The sequence below is a fragment of the Symphodus melops genome (assembly GCF_947650265.1).
Source record: "Symphodus melops genome assembly, chromosome: 2".
NCBI classification, from domain to species: domain Eukaryota; kingdom Metazoa; phylum Chordata; class Actinopteri; order Labriformes; family Labridae; genus Symphodus; species Symphodus melops.
The window spans coordinates 19,875,095-19,887,657 of record NC_136692.1 but is presented as its reverse complement, the minus strand read 5'-3'; the positions used below and the strand labels follow the sequence as shown (position 1 = coordinate 19,887,657).

The window sequence follows — 12,563 nt, the reverse complement described above, 5'->3', positions numbered from 1 at the left end:
TACACCTCTGCTGGCTTCAGAGTGACCTTAAGAGTGGTAGTGATTAAATTCAAAATGTTAGAAGTTCTTACTTTCATGTTATGTTCTTAAAGGTGTGTTAACTGCAAATCCCCAAGAACAGCCGAATGAAGACCGCAATGTTGAGATCAGTATTCCTCCAAATGTCCAGATCACCGCAAAGAAAGAGGGTATGTTTCATGTGAAATATAATTATGGACTGTATAAACAGTATTTAACGCACCTGATTGCTGTCTTCCCAATATACTGTAAATGGGAAGGTTCAGTACAATGTGACACTGATAATGTAACATAACAGTCCATCCAGGATTTCACAAGCTTTTTCTGTGATTGTTGTGGTTCACAAATGCATCAAAAAGTTTTGTTTCAGTTGTTTATTCCCTTTTAAAATTTACAAAGGCAGAAACAAATATAATCAAATGAAGACAGCTCATCTCAAATCCTAAGGAGGAGAAAAAAGCTTAACATTTCACTAGTTTATTAGGCTCACAAAGGCTTACGCTTTTAGTCACAAGGACTTCTTCGGATTTGTTGTTAGTATGAATGTACAAGTTTCATTCAGTAAGATAGACAAGAGCAATGACTGCACATTACTGCCGTGTGACTCTTACACTTGAACGTTACGCTGAGTAGCACAACACTATTATTTTGAATTGAATCACTGACAGAGGGATGGAGAACGATCTCATACAAAACCATTAAAAAATGTTTGGTTGTCTTACGTGCAGACACCATTTAAGAAACTTTATGTATGAGATGGCGATCAGTACAAACTGGGGTTACAATAAAGTTTGATATTATTAGTGTGGGGAGTATAGTATGAGGCGTGGCGGTCAGACATCCCAACGAGGAGAAATATTAAAAACATGAGAATAAGATCAAAGACAAGGCGACAAGAGAATGGAAGGCATCCAGACTGGGTAAAAAGGTCAGATGGGAAGCATGAACAGTGCTGTTTAAGACGAGATGAAGTTCTTACCCACAAGAAGGTTTAACATGGTAGTACATACCATGATAGTACATAGTACATACCATGGTGGTACATGTGTAAGTTTCCCATATTACTATGGTATACCATGGTACATACAGAGTACCTCAATAATTACTATATTTTGACTACAGTAACTTCATATGCTACTTACACTGTGAAAATCTAAAACAATACAAACTAATATTGATGCTGTTCATGTGACAGCATCTCCAGTCATGGAGGTGATTCGATGAGGAGTGTTCTATCTTTATTTTCTCTTTAATTTCAACAAATCCGCCAAATGAAGTCAAATTGTCAGTCCAGTAGTGGGCAGTAATGCAACACTTTGGATGAACAACATCCATGAAAAGAATAGAAGAAGAAGACAGCCGGGCTGTAGCCAGTGGATAGCGTTCAGATAAACATTATACATCGATGCACTACGAAAACATGGATCTGATCAGTAAACCCAGAGGAAAATCTATCGTATGGATGTATTTTGGCTTGAAAGCGGACGAAAACGGACAACCTTTGAACTCTCGCGAGGCCGTTTGTCGTTTATGCAGAAAAATAGTGCTTTCAAAAGGAGGGAATACCACGAATTTGAGAAGTCATCTGAGACGTCGACATCGTGCAGATTTCTTCGAGACCACTTCTTCCACAACCAATGGAGCTTTGTTTGAGTCGCAAGGTGATTTTCCACGACATTCAGACCTTTCTCTTGGTTATTCAATACAAAGTGTGCTTGTGCCCTATTTCACTTACAGTCCCTGCACCAACCATTCAACCCCCCCGTCCCTCCCTCCCCACCCATGGGTGCAAATTCACCAATGCAACTTTTATGTAACGGGGCACGATGTCTACAGGTGCATAGCTATTGGAAATGACAGACTGAAATATGTTGCTAATCTTATTGCATAGGCGTTGTGCACACTGCATGTCCACAATGATTCTAATTTGATCAGGCACACTGGAAGTCCACATTATTGATTACAACACTGTTGGAGTAGCAACATGTTTCTGAGTAATGCATGTTTATATCGATATCCATAACTGGTGCGTATCGTAAAATAAATGGGTCCTAACTTGTGTTCAATTTAAAGTCACGCTTGCGCACGATAAAACGCTGAGCTGAGCTGATTTTTTTTTTTTTTTTTACAATAACAAACTGGGACCCTTTTAAAGATGTCTGTGCGCATGCTCAGAACAAAAAACGCCAGCGGTTGAAGTCTGTTTTACGGCAGTTCCCTACTGATGTTGTTGCCATGGTATCTCCTTGACAGTCACTCAAGCAGTCCATTGTAAAGAGCTATTAGACTCATTTGGGAATATTATGTGATAATATGAAATGTTTCTGGTGATTTTTTTCTACCCTCCAATTCATATGTCATGCTAAAGGACAGATATGATATTGGTGCGTTTAGTGGCCAGTTACAGCCGCCATCTTTTGCGTTTCAGTACCGTCTCTGAACCGACTGTCCCTGTGTGCGATGTGAGCTGATCATGTCCGTGGTATAACAGCCGTAAAGCACCGTGAGCTGACTGCTCCTACAGAATCACTCCGCTTTGTTTCCGCGACCAAATCCTGCGCTTCGTTTGACAGTGGCACAAAGCTATTACCTGGATAGCCAGTGGAGCTAATGGCTAACAATATGAATGCAGACCTGAGAGAATCTCGTGAGAATTTGTTTGATGTGGAAACTAAAAGGCAGATCATTCTGAAAGAAGAGGAAGAGTCTGAAGAAGAGGATGGTGAGGTGCACTCCAGTGACATTTCTAGACATGCAACTGTATCAGACTTGGAACTGGACGAACTTGAAATCAGCAGATCTGAGATAAATAAGCTGACAAAGAAGCAGACTTTATGGGCTGTAAATATCTTCTTTGGTTGGATGGAGTCCCAAGGGCTCCAGGTGAACCTGGATACAGTGGAGAAGACTGAGCTGAATGGATTGCTGAGACAGTTTTATGGATCTGTGCGAACCAGCAAAGGAGAGATGTATGGGATCGCTAGTTATGTTGCACTGAGAGCTGGACTTAACCGTTACTTCAAAGAGCCTCCTATCAGCCGCCCTTTGTGCATAATGAGAGACCCTGAATTCACCCCAGCCAACAAGGTCTTCTTGGGAATGCTCAAAAGAATTAGGAAGTCCGGTCGTGACAGAGCACAACACCATCCATCATTGTCTCCTGATGATATCCGCATCCTAAGACAATCACATGTGATGGCCTGCTGCACTCCGAGGGGTCTTCTCAACAAAGTCTGGTTTGATATTCAGATATATTTTGGCCGGAGAGGGAAGCAGGCCAATAGGAATCTAAAGCCAGATTCATTTATAATCAGACAAGATGAGAAGGGGCTTAAATACTGCACTTTATCTTTTAGTGATGAGACAAAATTTCACAACAAAATGAATCAATGCTATATGTACGAGAAGCCAGGCAATGAATACTGTCCTGTTACTTCTCTTATTAAGTACCTCTGCAAGCTCCCATCCAATGCAACTGCCCTTTACTTGCAGCCGAAGAAAGAAATCACAAACGCAATATGGTACAACAACACCCCCCTGGGAGTCAATCATCTGGGCTCAATGCTTTCTCGCATGTGTAAAGAAGCGTGTACATCGGCCATTTATACGAATCATTGTATCAGAACCACGCCCTTTAACCTGCTGTGTAATGCAGGACTGGAGGGGAGAAAAGTTATTCCTGTCCTCATGCACAGGTAGGATACGTTGATTCACTTTTGCCGCTTTTTTAATTCACATATATCCTTCTACATGTGCTGAAATGAAGAAAATATATATTTTTTTTTTCACCAGGGTTGTAAGCGCCCTTCAAAGTCGGCCAACGGCATCACATGGGAGTAAGAAGTGGAGAAAAATATTACCAAAGAGCGATTCAGCTGTCCCACCAGGTCTGGCACCAGACAATTGGACATCCTTAACAGAAGTCAACTGAAGCACACACAGTCCACCACTGCTCCAGTGGATTCATTATACTAGTAGTAACAGTCATATCGTCAGATAAAGTGAGAAAGTCTGCCGACACGCCATGTAGTCTGACCTACTCTGATGACAAGAAACTATAGAAACACATTTTCTTTGTTGGGGAACAAAAGGAAATTGAAAACACAGCTTGTCTTTGATGTAAAATGCAAATATGTTTTGTGTTTAAGCAACAATCAAACTAAGATGCAGTAAAATCATGTAAACCTCTCGTCTGTATTGCCTGTGTTGCCTCATTCCATTTAATTTGTATTTTGTTGCTCATAGCAATGAACATACTCCATTAAAGTTAATTCCTTGTTTAGATAGTCCATACTATCTCTACTTCACTTGACAGATTCTCAATTCTGTCCTCTCTGTGTTTGTATCCAAACCATGAAGAATTCCTGGATGATTTTCCGTTTCTCCAGCCTGCTTCAAACCAGAGCCACGTCCCAGATGGCGTGCTTCCGCCTGGAGAGCCCTGGCTCCATAGCGGCCCCTCTCGAGCGGTGCTTTCCCTGCCTTCCTGCCTCAACCTTTTCAGCGGCGTCGGGTCTGAGATGTCTGGACCAAGCTCCTCTGGGGAAGAGCAAAGTGAAGAGATGAAGGTGTACGCCAGGTGTCACCTTCAGCAGGGAGTCATGTTTGGACCGTATGTAGGAGAAATGTGCAGAGGACAAATGCCGTCCAACCTCAAATACGCCTGGGCTGTAAGTAGACTCATGCTGTGCTTCATTTACATTTTAAACTGAATGAAAATCCATGATGTATTTTATGACTTGACTTGGAAGTCCATATCCTATTGATTATGGCAATAGCTGAAATACACATTTCTCCAATTTCCAGATCAGGGATGATGCTGCTTTCGTGTATGTGGATGCTTCTGATGAAAACAAATCTAACTGGATGAGGTGGGCAGTTCTTAATGATTTTGTAATGTTTCTCTCTCAAATCAGTGTATTTGACTCCTTTTAGAATAGAATGTCTTTATTGTCATTATACAATCATACAACAAAATTATAAGGCTTCAGCTTAAAGGTCCCACATCAGGTTAACCCTAACCCTATCACTGAATCACATCAAAGTGTGTACGAGACAGTAGTTGAAAAAACTCACAACCAGTTTTGCAATTTTCCCTCCCTGCCGCAATTTAATTGCCAAAAAACATCTTAAAATATTGCAACATGCATTTTGAAAAGCTGACTCGAAATCAGGCATTCGAGGCCGCATCAATCCCCGATAAAGTCAGCAAAATCCTGGAGGGACTGTTCCATGCTCTGTAGTGTGCTTTTCAGGTGTCTTTTGCACGATTAGGCACATCTACTGTATGTGCAAAGATTCAAAGTCCGCAGAAACGTGTCTGCTCGTATGTCCTCATGTTAGCTGGAGCAGTAGCTGCGTGTAACGCTCCCTAGCCCCCCTGAATGAAATTTGCCAGTGTGATATCACTGATCCAAGCCCACTGGCTCGTTGTAGCAAGCTCGTGCTGCACACCTATGTGACAACCGTACTGAGCAATTGACCGACTACTACGGAGCAGAATGGACGACCAATCAGATCAGACTCGGCACATGTGGGAACCCTGATCGTGGGGGGGATTCAGAGCGTTGCAAACACAGGTAGATGAGACACACTGCATGGAGCGACAGTTCATGAAAACAGACACTTTTTTCGAACATTAGCGATTGTGAACATACTTTAGTAGACACATAAATTAGACTCTCATTCAGGTAGATGGGCGAGTATTTACTTGTGGTAGTATAAACAAGTATCTTGCCAGATAACAGAATATTAAATAGATATACATGTAGATATTGCACACGCCAGACCCTACAGTAGAGGAAAATATACTATTTTATGAAAATCTTTTTCTTCCCCCCTTCATAATCAAATCCAACAACGTGGATTACTGCTTACAGTAGAATATCATATTATTTATGTTTTGTTCCAGGTATGTAACGTATACCAGTAATGAAGAAGAGCACAACCTAGTCATCTTCCAGTTTTACCGCCATATCTATTACAAGGTGTCCCAGCCCATCACAGAGGGTGCAGAGCTTAAGGTGTGGATTGGCAAGGATTATTCCACCTTGTTGGGCCTCGGGATGGGTGAGTTCACACACTTGAAGCTTGGACGTCGCATTTGGTTGTGCAGTAGATCTCACTTAAGTTTAATTTGGTAATCATATTATGCATCTATTTTGGTGTGGGGATACAGGTGACAACGTAAAATGTCAATTTGGAGACAAGGAGGCGGTTCTACGCCTTCTGCAGGACATCCAGTTGGTCACCCTTCCAGAGCCCAGTAGCTCCTCTGTTTGGTCAGATCACAGCCAATCACAGAGCCCCATGCCTGTCATCAGTGACGTTACAACGGTGTCAAACCCAGATGCAGTTTGTGATTCAGGCATAGCATCTGGATCGGTCTTTCCTTCCTCCTCCCTGATGTCCTTCCCATCTCCCAGCTCTCAACCATTCGAAAAGTACGAGTTTGTCCCAGGAACTGAGAAACTGCTGAGCAACCCAAATGTAACCCAGCAAAGCCCGTGGTACTTTTTTGGGTTGGAGCCTGACCAGGCCGGTCGACCTGTTGACCGGAACACAGCGGTGTGTAAGCTTTGTGCGGACCGTGTGGGCTGTGGAGGAAGAGCATCAGATCTCCAAAACCATCTGATCAACAAGCACCACATCAGACCTCGAGACATTAATAAGGATCGGAGCCTTCCTCCAGCAGGTAACAAAAGATGAACCGTCTAATCAGTTCTGTCCAAGACCTAAGAGGTGAAAGTGGTTGTAAACAAAGTGAGAGCAGTGGTTCTCAACTGGTATAGCCTCAGGACCCATCAACAACTCTTTAATGCAAAATCACGACCCAAATGTGTCAACTTTTTCAACCAATCATATTTACATTATGAAAATGAGTTGTTTTACTTGGGGCCACTATAATGAATCAACTTACTGGATAACTTTTACTGTTGTAGAGAGCTCGAGACAGCCCATCTGAAAGCATGGCAAAAATAGAAGATCAAAATCTTAAGTTCGACCACCCTGAAACTCTAGTTGTTGGTCTGAATCACCACTGGTCTCTGTGTTGCAGAAAATTCCTTTTTAAAAAAAAAAAAACTTTAGCCCATAAACTGCTTTAGTTCAAATTCTTCTACAGCTTGAACTGGCTTTGTCAAATGTGTTCTCAATCTGTTTACGGTTTTTATTTGTTTTTTGTTCTCACTGCAGGTCAACAACGGCCACAGCCAGTGATGACCAACAGCAGCCCGGTCAGTACCCTGCCTCTGGTTTTATCTGTCCATGTGACTAATGCCATCACCAACTTTGTCATCATGGATCTCCAGCCCCCATCTCTGGTAGAAGGGGAAGGTTTCAAACAGCTTATCCACACCCTCCTGCCCTTCTACAAGGAGATGCCTTTAACCTGTCAACTGGAGAACCTCCTGAAAGAACACCACAGCAGAGGCAAGACGAGTCTATCTCAGCTGCTGAGGGGGGATGTAATGAAGGAAGAAAGTGAGGAAACTGATTACACTGCCCCCATCGACTTTGAGCCCAGGAGACGTGGCCGACCTCCCAGCCAAAGAAAGGAAAGTCCACATTTTGTCACGCTAAGTGTGACTGATTGGTTCCACAACTGGCAAGGCCACACTGAGCGATACATCACACTCTGGGCACATTTCATAGACAGCGATTTCAGTTGCCAGAACCTTGCTCTGGCAACTCAAAGGCTGACTGAGAGTGAGGCGAACGATTCCGGCCTTCAAGCCGTGGAGGCTCAGGTGAAAGCGATGGCCGACGAGTGGGGAATCTCAAAGCCTAACCTGCTCTTGCTGGGAGGGGAAAGGAAAGACATGAGAACGGGTCCAAAAGGGAGTGGGAAAGGTGGAGAGGCGGCGGGAAGCGTTCCTCACCCTAACTCGACAACATTCCTTGAGAGGGACGACTCTGTGTCGCCTGAGGAACAAAGTGGCTCGACGCACGGCGCATCGAGCGAAGGATTACCGTCTGTGCCATGTTTCTTCAGCGCCGTCCAATGCTGCATTGAGGAGGTGATGTCACACGGTGTCATTTCCAAGACCCTCAGACAATTCCAAGATATGCTATCGAATACATTACTGCCGCAAGAACAGAACAAAGGCATGTATCAGCACCATGTCGGCAGTGTCATGCAGACGCTAACAAAAGAAGAACTGGCTGAGCTGAAGTCATGGGCACACACTTGTCTCACATGGAATAAACTCTATCCTGTCCTGAGCATACTCGTCAAACATAAAAGCCTTTTCTGTGAAACCATAAAAGAGATTAAAGAGGAGTATAAAGAAGACACTGCTTCAGAATCCAGTTCATCTGGGAGCTGTCACGCAAACTCCACCTCCAACGCGTCATCGGTCACCTTTAAAACCTTAAAATCCGAATGGAAGCTTCTGGAGGAGTTGTGTTCGGTTCTTAAACCGCTGGATGTCGCGTGTCGAACTCTTGCCAGGGAGGCGTTCCCTCGTCTGTCCCTCGTCAAGCCCATTCTCACCGGGCTGCTCTCCCGCCACCTTGTGCCACGGCCGGGAGATTCTTCAACCATCCTCAAAGAAGTGAAGAGGATCATGAGGCGTAACTTGTCAAGCTGTTACGACAACCCGGCCGTTAACAGGGTTCTGTGTGTGGCATGTTCCCTTGACCCCCAGTTCCATGGGCTCGGGTTCATGGCCGAGAAGGTGAGTCATAAAGTTGATGAGGAAGGGATTGGTCTATTCTCAAACTCGCCCAGAATTGCCATAGTTTGAATGTATTCTTATTATGCTGTAATTAATTACCAAAATATTGTTCATTCCAAAGCTGTGTATGAGGTTGTCCCTGATTGTTTAAAAGTCGGGGTGGCATGTCAGCTCACACTGTACGACCCGATCGTTGTAGGATATAGGAAAGTTGATTCAAACGTGCAATGTTTCAGAAAAAAAGGTGGCTGTGTAGGTTTGTGCGTTTTGCAATTAATTGGTTCTGAGCAACCTGGCGTCAGGAGCGACCCTGCGATTGTCGGTTGAGCCAAGCAGATGGTGACATTTTTTATACGTAGAGTGCAAAGACACACGTTTCAACTGTACCTCTACAGTTAATTTAAAAAAAAAAACATGGCGGGGAAAAATTCAAAGGGATAATTACTGTAGTTCTATTATGTCAAGTAGGTTTAGGAAAGTTCTAATCTCAGAACTTCAAACATAAATAACTTGCTTTCACACATTTCAAAGAAGTCAGACGAATCTTAACTACCTGCAGATAAACAGTTTCCGGAACATATTTTTGCATTCAGGTAAAACCTTTTCAAAACCAGATGTTGTGTGTTGCTCATTTCTTGCAGGCCAAGATTGTAAGTATTACATTGTTGTTTTTCATCTACTGAGGCTCTTTATTACAAAACTCAATCAAGCTTTATTTCAGAGAAGGCTGTGAGCCGCGAGGAGAAATAAACGGACGAATAAACAATCGACCTGTGTCTTTAAACACGGTGAATTTGTGTTTGCTGCTGTCACACGGGAAGTGACGATTCTTTCGACCAATCAGCGAACTGCAGTTTTTAGCTCGAGCGATATTCTTGGCACCTCAACGGAAGGGTCCCAAAAAATAGGACGGTACAGATCGGTTATTTGGGACTCTTTCCCGGGATTAGTCTATGGAAACACCGCAAAATGAGTGCTAGAAACCGAAACGAACTGAACCGAACTGCTCAGTGAAAATGGAGCTTTAGAGATTCCTGTCCCACTCCTGTGCTGATGTGCTTTAAAGTCATTGGCTTGGATGACTCACTCAGACAAACTTCTGAGTAGAGCTGAAACGATTCCTCGAATAATTCGATTACAAAAATTCATCGAGGAATTTTCGCTGCCTCGAGACTTCGTTAAGTTTTTTTTTTTGCGTCATCAAAACTTTGGTATGAGTATAAAACACGTTTAATGTAGCTGCAGCTACCTGCTCCTCTCTCTTACACACAGACACTTCAGCGCTAACACGCACACGCGAGCGCGGCGTGCCCCTTTTAACTTTTAGTCAGCACACAGTTGATCCGTGATCCACACGACCCAGTCGGGAACACGTGATCCGGTCAAACGGTCGGCTTTTCTCCGTTCACTCTCTCCGTGTTTGCAGCTAACATAACGATAGCAACGTCCTCTCACAGTCTCTGTCATAGACGCGTCTATGGTCTCTGTAGTCTGTGAGCGCGCTGAATGCACGCGCTGCAGGAGCAGACAGAGATACACTTTTAACAATATACAGGCTGATTATATGAAATGTCTAATGTCTTCAAGACAGAACTTGTTTGTGGAATAATAATTTAGCAAATATATATTTAAAGTTTCTCAATTTCCTTATCTGACATAATGATTGATTCTGTGATTGATTCAACAGAACATAATGATTTCTCAATTAAATGTACTGTAACAGATGTGTAGGCTACACTAAACACTATTTGCTATTTCAGCCATTAAAACGTGTTTGGCCTGTATTTTTCATCTACCTGCCGCCTTGACCAGTGAATCAGAAAGTTTATTTGGGACCCTGTCAGTAATATGGTGAGCATCATCAGCAGCTGTAGAGCAGAGGTGGTTGGCTGTAACAAGCAGGCGTTTCCATGGTAACTGCAAAGAAGCAGGTTTGTAGGGTTCGACCCGAGACGAGTTAAACCTTAATTAAGCAAAAGTGTGATTTATTAGATTACTCGATTAATCGATGGGATATTCGATAGAATACTCATTTACTAAAATATTCGATAGCTGCAGCTCTACTTCTGAGCCTAGCCTTCGTCTGTTGTTCCAAAATACTTTATCTGACTTATTTCTTCACAAAGTTACAACAATGTATGCAGATGAGGACACATTTGAATTCAACTTTTATTTCTTTTAAAGGAGCAGAAAACCACTTTTGATTGGCTGAAGACCGAGGCTGTCCGGATCTTGAAGGAGGACAGAAGGAGAAACCGAGGCAAGGCGCGGAGACACAGCAAGAGAAGCCCTTCGCCAAGGTCGCCAGAGTCCGACAGCGACTCCCGCCGGAGGAGCAAGCGCCTCAAAGAAACCCGCCCAATCAACTTCAGAGAGATCGAGGATGAAGATGAAGAAAGCGACGAAGAAAAGCCAGACGAGTGTGAGCAGGAAGATCCAGGTAGTCAGGGTGGCGGGATCTCTGGCATGGAGTTCCTCCTGGGAGACCTGTTCTCCTCCGCCCCTAAGAGCAAGCAGAACTCTGTGGAGGAGTCTGTAGACATCGAGATGTCTGTCTTCAGAGCTGACAAGGGAGCGTCGCTGGGTGTCGAACCCCTGCAGTGGTGGAGGACGAAGGCTGTGCAGTTTCCTCTGTTGGCTACAGTTGCGCGGGCCTACCTGGCTGCTCCAGCAGTGGCGGGCAGCGCCGCGCAGGACTTTATGCAGTGCGGAACACGATCCACCTACAGCAAGAGAGCCAACATCCCACCTGAAAGTTTGGACTCAATCCTGTTCCTGCACCACAACCAAAGGCTCACAACTGAGAGAGGGGAACTAGCAATTAAGAACGAGTACTAGACCACCCTGGTTTAAAAGGTCCCATGAACACATACACATGTATTCCTTTTTTAGAAGCTCTGGATTTAACCCTCTTTCAAGCTATAACAGTTCCTGGGCATGCTGCTCAGGACCTTAACAGCAACAAACCAATGGTGACCCAATGAAGCATTCTTAATTTATCGTCCTTCCAAAAGAATAAGGTCAATTGTGACCCCCCCCCCCCCCCCCCCCCCCCCCCCCTTTAAAAACACATGTCCTTGTAAATGCACCTGCTTCAGGAGACCGTCTTTATTTCATTTGGTAGCATTTGGTTTTGATATCCTGCGACATTTCAAAACAATCTTCTTCCAAATGCCACTCACCTGTCGTTGCACAATTTGAGTTACAGTTGTAAAAATCTCAAAGCAGTTGTCATTTTTTCGTTTGCTCACTTTTTTTTTTATCAACCGTACATGTTCCATAGTCAGTGTTTGGGTCCAACCTGGGGTCCAGACTCACCTCGTAAGAGGCAACAAAGGATCTCGGGGGGTGTGAGGCTTCGTCTAATATGAGGTCCACGAAATTCGATTTGCACATATTACATAAAATCATGATAACGTACACTGGATAGTAGATAAAGCTCTTTTAGTGGGGCTGTGTGTGTAGGCTTATGCTACTGGGATGTTGTAAGAAAATAGAAGTTTATACCAAAAAGAGAAATTTATTGATAAAGACAAGTAAAACATGTTAAATTTTTTTAACTTTTCACTTTTAACAAAAGGAAAGCAAGGTGAATAGATCGGGTTGGTTGTTGAATAGAAACTACCATTTAAAATGGTACAATAAAAAAAGAACTACTAAAAAATAGGCTTCTGTATGCTCGATGTTTTCAAGACATAAATACCCAGTTAATGTTTATGCTACTTCTGCCTTCATGTTTCAGAGGCAATCTACTTTATGATTGATTCACCATATATAATGTGATTGATCATGTATCCACCGTAATTATCAAGTGGAATTGAAGGTTGGGATTCATATTTGATTGAAGGAAACTTGAACCATTTAATG

The 12,563-nt window shown here is 43.3% G+C and overlaps 1 protein-coding gene across 6 annotated transcripts in view; it reads left to right on the top strand.

The window, feature by feature from the left end:
• The window catches only part of LOC306819689 (uncharacterized protein), a 28,559-nt gene extending 16,891 nt beyond the window's left edge, over window positions 1-11,668 (top strand). For 2 of the 6 annotated variants that reach the window (XM_079337129.1, XM_079337127.1), the window contains 7 exons: window positions 93-188; window positions 4,378-4,688; window positions 4,825-4,889; window positions 5,930-6,087; window positions 6,197-6,712; window positions 7,213-8,696; window positions 10,881-11,667. In XM_079337129.1, coding sequence (XP_079193255.1) covers window positions 93-188; window positions 4,378-4,688; window positions 4,825-4,889; window positions 5,930-6,087; window positions 6,197-6,712; window positions 7,213-8,696; window positions 10,881-11,534 — 3,284 coding nt within the window. In that variant the 3' untranslated portion in view covers window positions 11,535-11,667. The other 4 variants (XM_079337130.1, XM_079337128.1, XM_079337132.1 and 1 more) reach the window with 4 other exon arrangements.
• Window positions 11,669-12,563: the final 895 nt, after the last annotated feature.